Source organism: Haliotis asinina, chromosome 14, assembly GCF_037392515.1.
Source record: "Haliotis asinina isolate JCU_RB_2024 chromosome 14, JCU_Hal_asi_v2, whole genome shotgun sequence".
Lineage (NCBI taxonomy): Eukaryota > Metazoa > Mollusca > Gastropoda > Lepetellida > Haliotidae > Haliotis > Haliotis asinina.
Window position 1 is genome coordinate 6,980,892 of NC_090293.1, and position 20,327 is coordinate 7,001,218.

Here is a 20,327-nt window from a genome sequence, read left to right on the forward strand (position 1 = left end):
AGTCGAAATTGGGTTACCTTGTGTAGGCTACTTTAAACTTTAAACTTTCGTCTTATCCGGCATTATCAATTTCAACTGATTCTACGTTCACCTCCCCTGACAGGCATTAGGCAACGCCATTCTCACCCTTAACTCCACGTTCACGAGGTCATATGGCCCATCTATACGAACCTACAACATCACAGACCGAAATACAGTAACGCTGTGAAGAATATTACGTTAGTCAGTGAGCAATGACAGGATCAGAAACACGCCATTATGAATCACGATTTTGCTGAAGTGACAACATGTACAAAAAATACAAAAACTTTCCTAATTTTGCCTTGCTCAAACACATGAGAAATCAGTGATTTTATTACTAAAAACGTAAAATCACAGAGTAAAATGTTAAACTCTGGGCAAATGCATTACATTATTTAATCGTTTCCAAGGACACCGCCACTAAACATCTCACATAGGAATTTCATACTGAAATCGTGAACTGTCACTAAATCACTTTTAATTGTGGCGTTCCTAAAAATAAGAAGTGTCCTCTTCTTTTACCGCCAAGACGTATGTGGACGGTAGTAGTATTTCGTATAGGGTATATTCGGAATTGCCAATACCGTAAATGCTTTCCATGATCTTCTAACTATCACAACGGCTTTAAGATGATTAAAACTGAAAATTCTTGTATCCAGGAAAATGAATATTTAACTGCAGATATCAGACACAAGTACACACTTAGCGTCTACCTTGGGGTCTGCGACACTTGTTGGAGGTCGACAGCATGGACGTCAGGGCGCACGTCTTCACATTCGTTTATGTGGTGACTGAGTTGTTCACTATCTAAAGTTCGCTAGAACTGGTCTTCAGTATCCCATCCTTGTCGTAAGAGGGATCGGGTGGTCAGGCTCGCTGACCTGGCTGACACGCCACCGGGCCCCAGTTAGATAGATCATTGCTAATGCTGTTGTTCACTGGACTTTCTGGTCCAGACTCGATTAATTATAGACGTACATTTACCGCCATATAGCTGGAACATTGGTGAGCGCGGCGTTAAACAACAATACACAACAACAAAAACAAAAAAAAAAGCACTTTAAGGCAGTTTTTCTTGTATTTCAGTCCAAGCAGAAGTGTGATGAGCCGGTGTCACTAGTCTCTTGAGAAAGGGGAAGGAAGTGTTGAAGGTTCTTGAACGATATCAGACAAACCAGATACATCAAGCTTAAATGGGCACTGATCCAAATATCCTCATTAGGTGCCTTTTTTGACAATAACTCTTGTAGTCCTCATCTGATCGTAATGAAGTATCCCAGCAGTGTAGCCTTTTCGGAATATCTCATGCCAAATGGCATGTGAAGGATCCATTTTGATCCTATTTCTGTTGTTTTTTTTACCAGATATTATGTCATGTTAACATATGCTGTCTATTACCTATGATATTAAACACACACATTTGATTTATTGGAATTCGTAAACGAAACAACCCCACTTTGCCATTGCTGGAAAAATCTGAAAATTTACTTACATGTACCAGTTAGGTTTTAAGCAAGTTAAGTCTAGTGCTTATCGTCCAGAGTCGCAGGGAGCTTTAGAGAGGTTTCGTCAATCTTTTAGAAATAATATGATCAAGACTTACTGTTTTGAGACAGAAAAGGATTGGTATGAGGATGTGATTGTTGTTGTTTGCTGTCAGGGAGTCAGGAACGTTTAGGGATTAGCCCCTTTGAGCTTGTATTTGGTCGTGGGCCGCTAAAACACTTAAAAGAACAATGCCTCAATGACAGTCAATCTTTTAGACTATGTGTTTACTTTTCGGAATAGACTTTCAAAAGCAAGCAAGTTGGCCAGACAAAACTTGAAAGCTTCACAAGCCAAAATGAACCAAAACTATGACAGTGAGTCAAAAGAGAGAAATTTCACTTGTGAGAAAGTGTTGGGTTTTCTCCCATTCCTGGTCAACCACTTGCAGCAGGATATCAAGGTCCATATGTTCTTGACAAAAAGGTTGACAAGTAACATAGACTATGTGTCTTGACGCCTGGTCATCGTAAACAAAAGAGGTTTTGTCATGTAAGCATGAATAAGAAATATCCATTTTTATTACTTGTCATGTTCTTATGTTAGGTATCTTGCTATGCTTGTAACAGAAAGTTTCTTTTCCTTAAGGGGGGGAGTGTTACGAGACTGTATTTACTGCAAATTGTGTTATTAATTATGTGATAGTTGGGGTTACAATGTTTTAAAGTTTCAAGTTTTGAATGATAATTATTATGGGTCACATTTCGTATCATAAATGTTCAGTGCTTTTAGTATTTTGGTTGCTGGCCTTTAAGGAAGTGCTTTAGAGTTACCTCCTCTTGACTGAGTGTTTTGATAACAGTTCCCGGTTTACTATCCAACCCCCTTACTTTATAACCGGGACTTAGATTATCGATTTTCGGGCACACGTTGGGCGCCTGTGGCCGCACTATCCACAAAACAATGGAGGGAGTTAGTGCCATTGCGTCTGAAGTTCATGAAGAGCCCCGATTAGAATTGGTCATACGTAACCCATGCTAGTTTTATGAGGCATGCCAGAATCGGAATCGGGTGATCAGACTCGGGACCTTGTTGACACTTCATGGGATCCCTATAACCTGATTCATGCCCATGACTACTGGATTGTCTTGCCCTGGCAGCAGCCATGCAGCTGGAATACTGTGTCAAACAAGAAACCAGCAAACCTATCAACTCGACTCCATTCTCTTCCCACAGATGTTACTCCTGTCGTGTCGTCCCAGGTTACATAGGAACATATGACAAGAGTAACCTCTGCAGGAGAATGCTCGGACTCATGAATGTTTAAGTGTGCATGTCCCACTGCACTTGTTGTTTGATGGGTTTCTTGCTGTGATTATTAAATGCAAGTACTTTGTTTCTGAACTGGTCAGCTATGGTCTTTCCATACATCAACCAGGCTGGTTAAGAAAACCAGACACAAGGCTATTTCATAATGCTGTTTATTACATTATGGAAACACAAAGTAACATGACACATACATTTGCAGCCAGTCAAATTCTTTAAGAGTTCAGATGCTCTCTCACTCAAAATAAAACCCACAATCTGAACCGGGTTGCAGATACTCTACCTCAGACTGACCAAGGTAAAGTTCAGATCTGTCACTGTCAATAATGTTAAGAGAACCACATTCAAGATATAACTGTGAATATCAGCGCAGCAGGGCTAGTATTTACGCTAGGTTCATAAACACCACAAATCAGTAATCTCACTCTTGCATACATGCCTATGTTAATTTTTCTGGAAATCTCAATAAGTCACAGATATTTTGCACTGGCAGTTAACACATTGTATTCCACTGACACAGAACAGCTGAACTATGGTTTCTGGAATACATATGTTACACCAGATGACAACTTGGTATATCTGAAGCTGGTTCTCTGGGACTTATTCAACATTGAGATCCTGAAACTAAGAGTGTCATAAGTCAGTGTGAAAGTATGGGAGTTATGACCATCTTGGCTTGAGGACCGCATGTGGAACATGCCCTTGAATTGACAGATCTTACAATTCAAGCCACATCATTGTCGGAATCTTAAGTTACCATTCATGTCTTGAACACATGAATGTCTTATTTCATTCCTGACAATGTTCAAGTACAAGAATACACACAGCCCAGGATAAGTCCAGCTTGAATCCTGTAAAAAATTGTGGCCTAATTCCTCTTGATTCCAACCAATGCTTCCAGTCTCCAGGGCATCTAACAACCGTACATCTTATGTTCTGTTTCATAACATATTAAAACATGAAAACAAATCAATGGCCGACTTCTAAAATAATTAATGATAGTTTGAAACAAGGTGAATAAAAATTGTTAATTGATGATGAAAATCAGGTAAATATGATGGCTAAAAACATTTCATGCATGCAGAACTGTAAATTGTGAAAAAAGAAACTGTCACCTGCATTAAGAAACATTATTTGTTGTGAAATTATTACAAAGTTACCAATCAAAGTAATGTAACAAAACATCAGTTTTAGTAATGAAACATCTTTGCCATAAAGGTAAAATATATGAATGGAACGTGAATAGATATATTTGAAAAGTAAACTGATTATTTTAACTGAATGTATTTGTGCAGACTGAAATAAAACTGAAAATTATCAGGGTTTAATGGACAGAAAAAGCCAAATAAATATAAACAAGTTGTTCTCAAGCAGTAAATATTACATCTTTCAGTAGGTAATTCATGTTGGCTGAAAATATGTTATTATCTGAAAAAACTATTGGTGACCACTCCCCTACATTATCTATGGATTACCATTTTGTCCCAGAAAGGGAGGATCTTATTTCAAAATATGACCAAGGTATCAAATTTACATGGAGCACCAACAATGATAAATTTATACTGTTGCAATCTCACTTGCTAAATATTTCTAGACAAGTCAGATTCTTTTGTACAGTCTTTCTCTCAAGTCTGGGAGATAAACATACTCACCTGGAAAACAAGTCAGTCTGAATGAGTGATGTAATAACTGACTAAAGTCACATGACATTTTTCTCTTTGTTTATTGGTAAACTTGTAGTTTCTGTGTAACATTATACCAAAGAGACACAATGTAAAGTGGCAGTTTCACATTTAATAAACATACAAGTGGACAGTTCTGTTCGTTAGAGTTAACACCAAACCAAGTGAGTAAAATGTCCTGAAGGGAGGCATTCAGCTTGAACCATGATTTGAGTGGTCACAAATTCTGAATATGCATACATATTACTGTATCTAAAAATCTAAAATTTGGATTTGATATTAGTCAATTCTAAGACCAGAATGAGCAGAGAGAAGTTATAAAAATTATTAGAACATTTTCAAGAAGTAATTGTCGCATTTCATAATAACATAAAATTTGATAAATGTGCACTAAAATGCTCAGTTGGCCACCGACATAGATTTTGAACAAAAGCAGGGTAGGTGGGTGGACGGGGTCTATGTACAAGTTATATACAGTTTTTTTAACGCTGGGCTGGGTTCACACTGGTGGTGTCTGTGAAGTGGTATCACAAACATGTCTGGGCAGTACTGCTTTATCAGGCATTACCTTCATGCCAAGCTGTACCACTGTACGGAGTAGTACACTTGTGTCCAACAGTACTTGTGTATCAGACAGTACCTTTCTATCCTTTATGTCAAACTTTACCACTGTATCAAGCATTTCTCTTCCATCAAACACCCCAACTGTTTCAAACAGTACTGTCTTTTCAGACAATACCATTATATCAAACAGTGCTTGTACCTTGGCAATGAGCTTGATGTTCTATCCTTAGACATGTTTGTTTTATTAGCGAGTACATCCTCAGTACCTATAAGTTTGGCAATTTGGGTAATATGAATAGTTAGCTTTTGTTAAGTGATCAAACTCATAATTACAATGAAAATATTGACTCTGACTTTCAAGTCTTTTACGAAAACAGTTTCCTCAGTGGCTGAAGATACACATTTTCAAAAATGAGGAAAAAAAACATAAAAACTAATTTTCCCTGCTCAAGCCTAAAATCCTTATGTTTTTTATTTATGTCAGAAACATAAACTTGCAAGTAAATTTCTTTTAGATTGTTTTTGGCCTCATAAATAAAATGCCAAAAGCAAAACTTTAATATTTAGAAGCGATATTACTTTGAATGGAGATATCCCAACCCCTCTCTTAAGTCATACAATAAAACCAATTAATCCATAAAATTATCCTGCAGTTTATGTTCTTATATTGTCAAAGTCAAGTGGAAATATGTTTATTTGTATGTGAGGCCAATATGCAGCGGTTACAAAGAAAGTTAACATTTAGGAGGATAACAATTGTTAACATTGTTACATTGTTAACACAGTAATGTCACACTTGACATCCAATGTAACCCCTCGGCTTCCCCGTTAGGGGTTGGAAGACGGTTGCTACAAACTATGGCATAACTGCTCACTAACACAGACGAAGGTACAACAGTGGAAACTAAGCTAACAGGAACAGCAAGTCAACGGCAGCAACAGAAATCTGGAATACAGACACATAATGTCTGCACTAGTGAGAGAACATGATTGTGTGGTCACATACAGTCATACATCTGTGTTGATAGTGTCACTCAAGTCTCACTTGAACTTAGAAATACAGGCCAGATATTACCTGATGTTGTCACATTACTATCAGATTAGATCAACCCATGACATGTTTTGTACCAAACCAAACTTTAACCTTGATGACACACACACTAAAAACACAATGTCTTGCTTCCTAACTAATTCCAGCAATCATTTTGTGTGCCAGTGAAACTTTAGGCTTAGCAATTTTCCAGCAGTATCATGGTGGGGATACCAGAAATGGGCTTCCCACTTTGTACCTGTGTGGGGAATCGAACCTGGGTTGTCCATATGACAAACGTTTTAAATACGGTGATACCCCACTACCAACATTTGACCTGACGCTTGAACTGGCGTTTAAGTGTGTTGCTCAGCTGCAGTGGATTACAACTTATGTCAGTGCTGCCCTACCTGCCAGTAAGTACACATCAAACCTTAAGGCGGCAAACATGACAAATATCAAATATGATATATGGCTGTACATGAAAATATAACAAGATATGAACCACAGTTGAGATACTGTTCTTCAGTGCATGATACAGCAAAAAAAAACATTACTTAAACATCCAAATCTATCAGATACAACTTTTTACAAACTTGTGGTGACAAAAATACTCTGACAAATACATCCGCTGTGACAGTGCTATTCTTGACAGTGAGTGACATAATTATTTCATAAAGACTGAGGCAGAAAAATATTTTTGTGAAGGCAAAATTGGATGTTGGTTGAGTTTCATAGTACAAGACATATAATCAGTTGTTGGGTAAATGTTCTAAAAATAACCATGTTCAACGACAATATCAACATGAGAATATCAGTCTAAAGAGAAAAACTCATGACATCCCAGATGCAAAGGCCTCAGCTTCACTTGTGTGAATCTGCATCATTACTGATGCAATGACAAATTATTCAATTATCACTTCCCCCACTCACTAAAACACTCCACTTCACATAAGATTGTCCCAAAAGTAATTTCTGATGTAGAAAATGGATACATACATCTGTTTTATTTTACTAAATCATTAGCTGAGAAGTCTAAGCAAACACTCATGTTTCATGTGAATCACACCCAATGACAGTAATCTTCACTGATGCCATGAACTGCATAACTAAAAATAACAACTAACAAAAAAAACCAAAAAAAACAAAAACATTTGGACAACTCCCACTACATATCATTTTACAGTTACCTTTACAGTATTTAATGTTCTTTCCTGCAGAAAACACTACGAACAGGTACATAATTACTGAAGCGAATAAATGGTGACATTGCTTTGAACAGTATAAGTATATTTTCATGCACCCTTCCTAAATTTATCTTTTGAAAAATCATGAACTGAATGTAATAATGAGTTGTATTGCACCTGGGATGTCTAAGTTTCCCAGGCAAGACTTTGAGCTGGTTGGCAGCAGTTCAGCCAAGTCTGATAAAGAAATATATACTTATATGACAGTACCAAACTGGGGAGTTAGTGCTCACATTTTCACTGAATATCAACAATGTTTGTTCACTTGAACACTTGGGAGACGTGTTAATGTTCCCTGACTTCACAAACATCATGAACATTTTAAAAAACTGTTTTTGTTTGAAAAGGGCTAACTTGAAAAATACATTGTGCAAACATTTGAGTTCCCAGTTTGGTAAGGTGATTAATGCTAATATAATAGGCACACATGGTCAATCTCATCACAACCAGACATGAATAGGTTCGTTGCTAGTGGCACTTCAAAACAATGTATACATGTGTGAAAACAGTTGTGTTAGGATTTGTATTCCAATCATAAACCAATAGCTCAATTTACATGTTTCTGATTTACATTAAAATAGACATTAATCAGTTAATCCGTCTTTCATAATCATCCAGTCAATCACTTAGCAGAGAACTGTGCTTGCTTTTTAGTGAGCAATTAATTTCAGTGACCTTGACCCTCCAAGTGCACCATTCACTGTCTCGCTTTTCTCGCAAAACAACAACATTATTTAAAGGAGTTCGGTTTTCGGCTGCTTTTACCAATATCACTGCTAAATATCAACTGTGATCACTTCGACATGATTGCAAGAGGACAAGGTCTATAGGTCTTGCAGCTTTGTTTTTCCAATTTTTTATGTCCTTGTGGGTCATTTAGTTACATGTACTTGATCATGAATGCCAGCATCTCTGATTGCAGAATCTTTGACACATCCAGATATCACAAATCTTCTTAAATAATCGGATTCTGGGATTCACACCACAGGTTTCTTGAATGTGAAAAGGACACTACTCTTCTCAGTGAACAGCAACAGTTAGCAAGCTGGGAAATAGAACATAGGTATTATCAGCTGTTATCTTGAAGAGGGACTTTAGTTGCTCTCAACACTTTAAACCAATACACCATCTGGTCATTATCTTGGACTGTATAACCAGCTATGATTATCTCTCAAAGTACATGTCGCCTCATGACTATCAGCACCACAGTGTCATCCATAGCAGTGTCAGATTTTAAATATAAAGATGGTATGAAAATATTTTTTGTACAATTAATGGCTTTAAAATAACAAAATGTCGTAACAGACTTCAAGGTTTTGAACTTTCCCAAAGTGGGTAAATATGTTGACAGGTAACTAATACATAGCAGCATAAGAGGTAACAAAGAACATAGTACATCTACGCTCAAAGCAGCTAAGTGCATATTGACAGATGAATGGTGACCAAGCGAAATGTCAAGACACAAAGCAATGGGACAAAAAATTGGCAGTACATGTTCAAAACTTGCTTTCCACATGACTAATGTTCTCCTTGACAGGAAAACATCTGCATGGAATTTGCAAATGTGCACAATTCTATTTCAAATTCCCTCCCACCTCATTCTTGACCGAAAAATTCAAAGGTCAAACATCCAGCTGATGCTTGTTTTCTGGTCTGAAAATGGGTTGTGTGCTGTTAGAGAGGAAGGTTTGAAGAGTTGGAAGAGAATTTGGCAAAGTGACATTGGCTTTCTATGTTATATATAAAATTACTTTGTAAAAATCCACTAACTCCTCATAAAACATATTGGGTAGCACTGGTGAGCTTACAAACTGAAATCTGGCAATAAAAACGCTAGCTCGATTTGATTTAAAAAAAATATACATCAACAGCAACAAAATATCTAACTCAAGAAATAGGAAGCACAATTAAAAACCTCAATGTCTCAAAGAGAAAATTGATCATTTTTGAATGACACATTTTGGTATGAGCTGCTCTCAAACTATTGACTTTTCAGTGGACGTTACTTTGTAGATGCAGCAACATTTCTACAAAATGGATCCAATATCTGGAACTACCACAACAAAATACTATGCTGAACTATTTACATGACACATATCAACAGTATCTACACTATCTTACAAAGATTCCTATAAAAATATGGCTGTACACATCTACAGAGCGTGGCCTTATCTCTGCACCAAGGCCGCGTCAATGTCGACAAATATCGCAGGTGAAAAGTCACACGGTTGCTGATCTCTTGAGGACTATCAACATTTAGTATATCGTCTGTTAAATTTGATCTGTGCATGACACGACGGATTATATCTCCTTTAATGCATTGCAGTAGCATGCATGTGTTAGGACTGGGTTGTCCTTATAAAAGACACTGTTAAGATAGTGTTGAAGGACGTGTATCTATATAAGAGCCATGTGAACGATGGCCATACAAGGGTTATCTCCCTTTGACTTAGAGACGAGATTCCAAGCCCACCGAGACAGTAGAACTGACGGGTGGACGGACAAGTGATAGACACAGCTAGACCAGTCATACGTTGGAAGTTTGGACATTCTCGAAGAATCGGTCGTGTGCTAGCATGTTCTGAAAGAAAATGACACATTTTAACTGATATCTAGACACTTGTCAAGATGGGTATAAACAACATTGGCTCTATACAAAAATTGAGAGAGAGTGAATTTATGTCACTTTTAGCTATATACAAGCGATATCACGGCGAGGGACACCAGGAACCAGACCTGGGTCTCCAGCGTGAAGAGCTCCTAAAATAGCCCCTAGCCCATTTAGGGCCCTGTTTCACAAAGCTCTTGTAAGCAATAAGATCTCATAACTCTTCTCGTTGCATTCTACCTCCTATGCTGTAACATGGGAAGTAGGAATGCTACAAGAAAAGTTACAGGATTTTAGGCCTACAAGAAACGTTTCTTTGTGAAACGGGGCCCTGGTATGTCTGTTGCTGTATTTGGTTCTGAAATAATCCAACGATGTGATGGCAATCTGTAAATATTCTCATATTTTTGTTTGAACCTCCCATTGTCATTATACATTATCATTCCAAAAGATATAATCCATCAAATCATTAAATATGTCTTTTTCAATGCTGCTTCAAGTGAATTTGGTTGAATGTTGCTTTGAATAGTATTTCTGTAATATCAGCTGAATTGAGTGAGTGAGTAAGTGAGAGAGTGAGTGAGTGAGGTTTTACTCTGCTTGTAGCAATGTCATTGTGTAGGACACCAGATTGCATGAATGTGGGTTGAAATCCTGAAGCAATATAGGCATTGGGTTTGCCACTTTAGCGAAAATCCTGAGAATAGCCATGGCATGTTATTGGTAGTAACAGTATTACGAGTATGTATTTCCTGTATATTTTGTAATTAATTCCGTATTAATTATTATTGGGTCACAATGTTTAGTGTTTTGCATAGTAAATATTATGGGTCACATTTCGTTTTAATATCTGGTCAACACTTTTAGCATTCTGGCATTCCGGAATTTACCTGCTCCTAGTTTTCAATGTTTCACTTCCGGAATACTGCTTCGAGACCATTCTACAGTGTTGACGATGTTAGTTTGTGCCCGAGCTTTTGGGAAGTGGCTTAGTTTATATAAATGGGCTGGTTGCCGTGTGGAGGCGACACTCACACTGACATTCATTTATATCTGCTGGATTTACTTCTCTGCCACTTGAAATCCTGAATCTACATTATCTGCTGTCACCGATCGCTTTGTTTACATTTTGCCGTAGCTGTTTCCTCTCACATCAAGACTTTGGTGAGTTTGATATATTGTATTTTTGTGACCCACTGACTTAGATTTTGTCTCTCTTGAAATGTATTTGTAATCAGCATTGATATATTGACTTGTGACTCTGTATATCTTGCTCTCGTGATTTAACAATATATTATTTGAATGTAAACAACTTGTCTTTGTTCTGTTTTGCTGGTTTACAAGGGGATTTCGTAAATAGTTTGTCACGGTAAATTCTTAACCGAAACAACAGTCTCTCTCTTAGCACAGCACATCTGTGTGGTAAGAAAACTAAGCACTGTGGTAGAAACCATGAATAAAAGTAAAGTGCTCAATAACATTTATGGCACAAAAATAATATTCAATTCAAAATTGACACAAGCAACAAAGACTTACTGTGAGAGAGTTTATTTCCTTTGAGAAGGCACCTATTTCTTTGGCTGCTTTCTCAGTCTTAGGCTGAAACAGGAAGACACAAAGTCAGGTACAAACTGAGACAAAAGTCAAACCACAGTTAATGTCATGAGCAATAATTATGAGAAATTAAATTTTTATGATGAAATTGATATTTCATACTTAACCTGACTCATGCTATATTGTTCATCTCCTTTTGACAGTTAAGTGGAAAACTGAATCCCATTCAGTTCCCTGAAGTGAACATGCAATCACTCACCCTGGAGTTGCCTCCCCTTTCTCACCAGAGGGGACCCATGCTATGACATTCATTCATTCATTCATTCATTCATTCATTCATTCATTAATTAATTAATTAATTAATTAATTAATTAATTAATTAATTAATTAATTAATTCAAGACCACTAAAATGGTGGACCAGTGGTTCAAACCTAGCAGTCAGATTTTGGCTGATGGATGACTGTCACAGAACAACTGCCTAGATATTAACTGGAGAACTCCCTTTTGGAAGGTTCATACGCATATAGCTAACCCAAAAGGTCTCCTTAAAACACCATTGCACTATAGCCAGGTGAGAGATGCGAGCCAGGTAATTAGCATCAGTCACTGATGTGCGAGTCTTTGTTTAAAGGCTTTAGTCTATAGCTACAATGCGACATGATTGAACATGTATGCAAGTATGTGTGTGTTTGTTTATCAAAATTTGGTTTAAGCATATTTATTTCTGATATATTGTTCAGAAAGTTGATCAACAAACACACACAAAGTTTATAATAATACCCCCCCTGACAAACTAACATTTATGCGACTTGAGTACAGGGGGCGGGGTAGCCTAGTGGTTAAAGCATTCGCTCGTCACTCCGAAGACCCAGGTTCGATTCCCCACATCCGTACAATGTGTGAGGCCCATTTTCTGGTGTCCTCCGCCGTGATATTGCTGGAATATTGCAAAAAGCGGCGTAAAACCAAACTCACTCACTGACAAAAGTACATGATATCATAAATTACACTAAGCATACAATATACATGAATATAAACATTTACACAGCAAAAGTACTTTTAGTTCTGCAAAGAACCAGACGAAAACTTTGAACTGATTAAATTTTCTTGAAGTGGTAGTTAAAGTACTGTCCTGATTTGATAATGTCATGATTTATAGATCTGACTACTTAATATCACTTGACTTATATTACTAAGTATTTCCTGATATTCGTATCACTATCAATACCAAATCAATGTATCTCACCTTGATACAAATGTAACTGATGTCACCAATTGAACATTTCCTCAAATCCTCAAAAAATATTCAAATAATACCATATCAATGTACATGGATCTCACTTAAATACAAGTTCACGAATCTCACTAATTGAGCATTTTGTTGATACAGACTGTGGGTCATCTGTACCAATTGTTATCAAAACACCAACCCCAGTCAACCAGATCCCACTCTGGCGAGACCAGTTTTAACAGAATCTGGCTTAGTGAGAGGATACTGTTTTGGAGAGAACCCAAAGCCCACTCTGGCAAACAGACAGAACACCACAAAGCAGCACTTAAGTCTGGCCTACTGTGTAAGCGCAGAAGGTCGTACTTACATCATGTGTCCCATTGGTGGTACCGTTACGCAGTTTCTCTTTGTCTACTGGGGAGGAGATATCCATAGGACAGATGAATCCATCAGCTTCTGTCTCAGACTTGCTACGCTTGTGTCCAAATATTCCAAACTTTCCCCTCTGAAAAACAGCGATGTGCATTTCTCATAACTCCTTACGTAGTCGGAAGTGAATCCATCATGGGTTTCCACCCTGATTATATAACCCTTAAAACCGAAGTTTATCCATGTTACTGTTGAAAATGGCTGGCTATCACTTCACTTTCTAATCATAAACTAAATATCAACTAATTGATAAATATCAGAAGTAAATTTGAGTAAAATTTCCACTACATGTTTAAAAGAAATTGAAAATATTTCATTTTACTAGTGAGTGGATTACCCATGGATTAAAGACAGAAAACAACATCCTGAAATACATTAGAAGCAGCCTTATGAATAAACACAATCGTTTATGTCAGCTCTGCTCTTGAATGGGACATTAATAGCACACAATGCTGGAGGTAAGCAAGCAGGGTTAGGTTCCCACTACATTATAGAAACCCAGCTGCTCAGATATATCATACAAAGGATAATCATCAGATTGCTGAAAATACCATAAGCAGATGCTGGGACTGATGAGGGAATTAACTCCGCAACAAAAACTGCTGACTTAGGCCACTAGTCTACAAAGGATAATCATCAGGTTGTTGTAACCACGATAAGCAGATCCTTGCACCCCTAAGGAAATTAACTCTGCAACAAAAAATCTGATGTCTCAGACCTCTAGGCTACCCCATCAATGTGTGTGGTAAAAATAAGCCCTGTATTTCTAAGATTACCCACCTTGATCTTGTTGCTGGGCAAGAGTGGAACATATCCTGGGGAGGCCTCAAACTCCCTCTTCTTCTGCTGCACCTCTGGACCAATCAGACTGACGAAGTGTGTACTGAGGTGGCGCCGCAGCAGGGTCTTGCTGGTCGGGATAGACAGCAACTGGGCAAACAGCTCTGCATTGAAGCGCGGCTCTAGCACCTGCAAGGCCAGAAGACGAACCATGAGTCCATGATCGGATTGAATATAGCCTTTGAAGTAAGCCATGAGAGGCAAGGAATCATCGATGTAACATATTCAAATTTTGAGATTTAGAGAGGTGGTGGATGCAAATATGTAAGTGGGAATGGTCTTACAGCATCGTAGCAATAACCTCAGTATCATGACAGCGAAGAAAATACATGTTACAAAATTCAACCTGAGATGAGAAAAGCTGATGTGAAAAAAAAGTTTCAAATTCCAGATCGTTGCACTTTCATTGTATTTGTGATATTTTAGTGTGTGTGAGTTTGCATGGTTGTATTATGTGCTAGTGAGACGTCAAGCTGCAGTTAGACACAGTCAACTAACTTAGCCCTTTGTTCTAAACAATGACAGCCATGTGAGTGTAATAAGTACAGTACAGAAAGGACAATGGGAGGGTCTTCTCTTCAGTTGCTGGTCAGACAAATGTACTCACCATGATTGCCCCGTGTACCGCACTCCCACGCATGTTGGGGGCATACTCCGACAGGTCAATAGTTCGTAGCCACTCCATCACACGGTGGTTGGTCCACAACGCAACATCACCAGCAATGTTCATCAGCTGACCCTGGATGGACACACATCGACATCACAACCATTACTACGTCCAGTATGACAGCCATCACAGACAGCAACACCTCCACCAATGCTCAAACATAATTTACAGCACAAGCAACCATGACCTTCACTTTCACAACAATCACTGCCAATACAATGAAAACCTTTAGAACAGAAATATTAAAAGAAAGAAAGTAGAAACAGTTGATCAGTGTTAAAATACATTTGACAATGCAAAAGTATTAAAAGAATATTAAAAACGCATAGTTTCATAGGCTTTATATGAAACACTGATCTTTCTGTAATATCAAAATAACATTATAAACTAGCATGTCTGTAAAGCCCACCTCTTGAGCTGATGGTCGGCGTTTGAGGCATTGCTGGTTGAACCCGTTGATCCTCAACACCTGAATACCTCGCTTGATGCTGATATGGTGCAGCTCGTTGCTCACCCGCAAGGCCAGCAGATCCTCCTGCATGGGAAGGGGAAGTTATACATAGGCAATCAATATAGACAGAGGGGATAGAGACAGTAGACAAGTATAGACTGAGGGAGAGGGACATTATAGACAGTAGACAAGTATAGACTGAGGGAGAAGGACATTATAGACAGTAGACAAGTATAGACTGAGGGAGAGGGACATTATAGACAGTAGACAAGTATAGACTGAGGGAGAGGGACATTACAGACAGTAGACAAGTATAGACTGAGGGAGAAGGACATTACAGACAGCAGACAAGTATAAATATTTTATACTGAAACAAAGAAGAAGCAGGGACTGGGGAAATATAAAAAGTAAGCAGTGTGCAATAAAATCACACTGATCTCTAGCAGTAACAGTCAGTAACAGATGTAAGTGGTTAAAGCATTCACTTGGCACACACAAGGCCGTGGTTTGATTCCTCTAATGGCAACAATGTGTGAACCTGTTTCTGGTTTCCTCTAGTGAGGAACAGCGCTAAATGTAGCACAAGCTATACTCTGGCACCAATGGGGCAATATAACCTACATCGCCCATCCAGGTATCCCACAATTAACATGAGACGTTTATCAAACATCTCCAACAATAGCCCTGGGGAACTGGGAACTTTTTAAGTTATTTATTCCCAGGATGCCACTGTTTCCACTAACCACAGTCATATAGTGAAGCATCCTTCCATCAATTCGGGCATCATAGAATGAGTCCTTGTACTGTGGCAGCCCGATGTCATCTAGCCAGCCTGAAATAAGGAACATAACAAACTGACAGACAGTCGGTAAATAATTGAGTCTGGAACAGACAATCCAGTGATCAACAGCATGACACCTTGACCATCCAATTTTGTTAGTTGCCTCATACGACAAGCATATTTGCCTAGTTCTACAAAGAATGTCTTGGGATTTAATGCATAAGAATATACTCACAGTTCTTAGGTCCCTTCACATAATACCCATTTATTGAACATAAAATACAGTGAAGTTATCACAAAAGTTATCTCATTTTCTGAATGTTGTACAGATGTGTATTTGGAGTCACATCATCATTATTCCAGAAGAGAATATCAGACTCTTTTGCTCAAGCGTCAAGGTAACGCTGGAATACTGTGAAAATCTTGGACTTACGTGCTACCCAGTTGTGGTCCAGTTCTCCCAGCTTCTCCGTGGACTCTGATCCAATTGCCTGCAGGGCCAGCTGAAGCTTCTTCCGATGAAGGCCATTCTTCATTCCCAGTTCCTGCAAGAAACACATACATACAACATGGTTTCATGGCAGAGACATTCATACAGCACAACTACATGCTAACACATCAAATTACAATATTTGAACTAGATCGTTTATAAAAATTACTTCTCCTACGTCAAAATCCATCAAGGAGTAGTTGGCGGACATCTAATTTGGACCATGTTATGACAGAGGAATCAAGAGTCATCAATTCTGAGAGGTGTAAACCATCAGAATTCTCATTTCAGTAAGACATGGAAGCATTAAAAACAAAAATCACTTGTTCAATAACAGCAAATTTGAACGTATACATTGAACGTAGCAGACTGTGTAATCAACAAGTAATTATCAACTACAAAACTGTATCACACCAGCAGCTAAGTTGTCATGACAGAATGATTATCTCCCTTTGTTCACATGATGTTGTGTTTCCTCTAAGTGTGAAATATACAGCTGGATTAGTTGAGGTATCATATAGTATCAGAATACTTCATTCATCTCCATGATCACAATATGGAGATTAGGGAGCCATTACTCACTACAACCATAACAGTCATATGCTACAGTATGGGAGTTACGGCCATCTTTGTGTAATGGGCCCCTGGCAACAGTTCCAGAAACTTGACTATCCCCCTTGGCTATACCAACCTTTTCAAGGTCTTGTGTCGATGCACGTAGCAACTGTTCTCCGTTGCGCACCCAACGCTTGCAGTCCACCAGGTACATGTTCAGGCCAATGTCATTCATCCAGGCAGTAACTCGGTCACCATCCCACCGGGCAAACGGGATGTCAAGATCTCTGTAACACGCATGTATATTACTTGCATTCAACAAAGGAAAAATCATTATCAAAATCAAAATCATTTTATATTACATGACACTAAATTTTTCCATTGATCTCATAGAATCAACAACATGTCACATATGAAAACACTTTGAATTAGACGTCTGTGTAGGTGTGAACTTTGGTATTGAGCAGAACTAGAGGATAGTTTATTGATTGTCCCATAGAACATATTTATATCATATGAGAAGCTCCAATGTCTACAAAATTACAGGTGTACTGAGGTTACAATATTAAAGCTCAGAGCAGGCAGAGACTAGACACATTCAGGAAATCAACTGAATTGGGTCCCAACTTACGCCGTTCCCTTGAGATCCTTTGACCAGCCCAATCTGGCTGTGGCGGTAGCTCGTACACCCCCACGTCGGAACTCTCCCTCGCGATCACCATCAAAGTCCTGAGAACTGCTTCGTTTTAATCTAAAGAAATTAGCAACATTGATTATGTACAGGCTTATGTGATGTTCAACATATGTCTTATTTGGGATTTCACTTCCTCAGTAAAGTACAAATTCTAGTACTTTTTTGGTTGAGTCCCATCCGGGATTCGAACCCGCACCCTCAGAGTCAGGCACCTAATCGCCAGCACACAAAGTCAGCCGGACAACTGGTAGTCTAGACTGCGTACTTTGTGTACCCCTCTGATAAGTGTGAATTGGCACGGCTCCCACGACCGCTTAATTACAATTACAATATCATTTCATTGCACTGTAGTATTAGTTATAAAAAAAACCATTAATTAAAAAATTTACTGGGTAAAAACCCTTAAAATTGGTGATTATATAAACAATTGCAATTTATATATTTTGAACATCGATAAAAGTTCAACACAAGTTGTCCGATAATCGATAGTGGATTTGGTTTCTGATTTCCAACACTAACCAGAATATCACAATGACAGTCTTTATACCTATTATCATACCATTCATTTTTGCACTGCCACTCTAATCTGTAGTACTGCAGTAATTTCTCTGATGTGACTAGTAAAAATTGTAAACTAAAAATAATTAAAGAACACCATTGTTGATTTCATCACATATCTTTGTTGTTCACCTGCCTCCTGGTCAGTTCTTACACTGACATATTTCCTGCTAACTTACATCTACATGGTAATCAATGTGTATCACTAAACTTCCTTATATTTACCTTCCAAAAGAGTTTGGGTCTAAATTTACATTTTGAAGACTAAGGATGGATGTCTGTATCAAATATGACATGTCAGTCTGCATGATCTGATACTATTGTCCTTCAGCTAGTTTAAATCTTACTCACTTTCCGAACAACCTCCGAAGACCTCTCTTTTTCTTATCATGGGCTATATTACTTCCATGTCCGAGATGTTGAAGACCATCTTCATCGTCTGTGACAACTTCAGTGTGAGCTGCAAAACATGCAACCTCGTTCTTCAAAGCATAAGATAGCATTCACATGTTACCCCATGTAGCTGTGTCATCTCGTGTTTCCTACACATTAAACAATCAACGTTTTGAGTACTGTGCTTAACTAAAAGAACTGAACTGGAATTACCATCTCTGTGTCTGACAAACTAAACCTTGGTGGTGAAAGCCTTTGTCTGCACTGATAATTCTTTATGGGTTTGCATGTGCACAACTCCTCAAGTCTGGACACCAGGGATGGGATTGACATATTGCACCAGTGTGGGAATTAAACCCAGCCTTTGGCAAGATGAGCAAACACTTTAACCACAAGACCAAGGACTAAGACTAAGCAGTCACAACCATCCAATCCGCAAACAGTGTTTGTAACTTATACCCACAGTAAACAATTTTATAGCTTGAATAGAGTGGTCAGTATCTAATCAACTCTGGACCTGACAATCCAGTGATTAATATGCTGACACTGAACTACACTGAATGACATCAACCAAGAAACAGACACATCTTATCCAATTGTTTGTCTTGTATTGAAACTACTTCAGGAATCACAAGAGTCCATTGTAGATATTTATTCCAGATTATAACTGAATGATTATCAATGCAATTTCGAAAATGTACTTTAAACATATGACATTTTTGCTTGCTGTAAGAAGAAAACATGAAGTAATGCAAGCCTCTCACCACCACCACAAATGAAAATAGGTAAAGTGCTGATCAACCCAGACACATAACTGGTATGAATTCTGATTTGAATCTGCTGTCACAGGTTTCCATCACACCAAAAATACACACTAAATTGTCACACTATAGACAATTCATCAACTTGTGTATCTGAAAGATGACAAGATCTTACAGAAAGTACATGTTGCATATATCTATGATTATATAAATGTTCTGTGCTGCTAAATATACTTGTGCATGCCAATTGATGTGTAAATATTTCTTACAGTTGAAGGTGTGTGTGAATATATCAAAATGCATATAGGAATGTGAAATGGATTTTCAATATGTCTCAAACATGGTTAGCATGAATATGTTTTTCTAACTAATCGCAACAAAATATTGTGTTAAGACAACAACGATGGTATTTCTGTTTAGTCAAGGCAACACACAATATACAGGGTGAGAAGTCGCAATGTAGGACTTCTGGCGGGCATTTCATAAGAGGCAGTACAAATAATGGGAATTGCCAAAACAAGAATTGATTAATACATGGGATGAGTCTCGCACAGTTGTTTTGAAGAGGAGCGCTCACCGCAGTAGTCAGTATGAAGCATCGGCAGTGATGCTGTGGGCGCCAATTCCAACATGTATGTGATGGTCTCAAGGAGGGGGATTTCAGGGTATAACATGTCTACCTCTATCTATATCACACGGGTTAGAGGACTGTATTCAATAACACACCATGCAGGACAATAACTGGCCACTTCTGACAATGAGCAGAGCTGATTTGTTCAGGGGAGGGAATGCTGACTGGTCCATAGCTATGCATTCAGATTACTGATTGGAAAGAATCGTCAGTGTCTTGTGAAACACAGATGATTAGTCCATGGCTATGCAATCAGATTACTAACTGGTCTGAATCAACAATGATCTTTAAATTAGGCTGGCCCATAGCTACCATAAATTTACTGAAC

General features: G+C 38.2%; 1 protein-coding gene across 12 annotated transcripts in view; it reads right to left on the reverse strand.

Moving 5' to 3' along the window:
• Nucleotides 1-2,971: 2,971 nt before the first annotated feature.
• LOC137260965 (liprin-beta-1-like) overlaps nucleotides 2,972-20,327 on the reverse strand; it is a 133,952-nt gene continuing 116,596 nt past the window's right edge. For 10 of the 12 annotated variants that reach the window (XM_067798543.1, XM_067798545.1, XM_067798546.1 and 7 more), the window contains 11 exons: nucleotides 18,566-18,674; nucleotides 17,594-17,713; nucleotides 17,099-17,249; nucleotides 16,351-16,462; nucleotides 15,880-15,968; nucleotides 15,095-15,220; nucleotides 14,626-14,757; nucleotides 13,959-14,147; nucleotides 13,117-13,254; nucleotides 11,500-11,562; nucleotides 2,972-9,936 (listed from right to left, as the gene is read on the reverse strand). In XM_067798543.1, coding sequence (XP_067654644.1) covers nucleotides 9,883-9,936; nucleotides 11,500-11,562; nucleotides 13,117-13,254; nucleotides 13,959-14,147; nucleotides 14,626-14,757; nucleotides 15,095-15,220; nucleotides 15,880-15,968; nucleotides 16,351-16,462; nucleotides 17,099-17,249; nucleotides 17,594-17,713; nucleotides 18,566-18,674 — 1,283 coding nt within the window. In that variant the 3' untranslated portion in view covers nucleotides 2,972-9,882. The remainder of the gene's footprint in view (nucleotides 9,937-11,499; nucleotides 11,563-13,116; nucleotides 13,255-13,958; nucleotides 14,148-14,625; nucleotides 14,758-15,094; nucleotides 15,221-15,879; nucleotides 15,969-16,350; nucleotides 16,463-17,098; nucleotides 17,250-17,593; nucleotides 17,714-18,565; nucleotides 18,675-20,327) is intronic. The other 2 variants (XM_067798548.1, XM_067798544.1) reach the window with 1 other exon arrangement.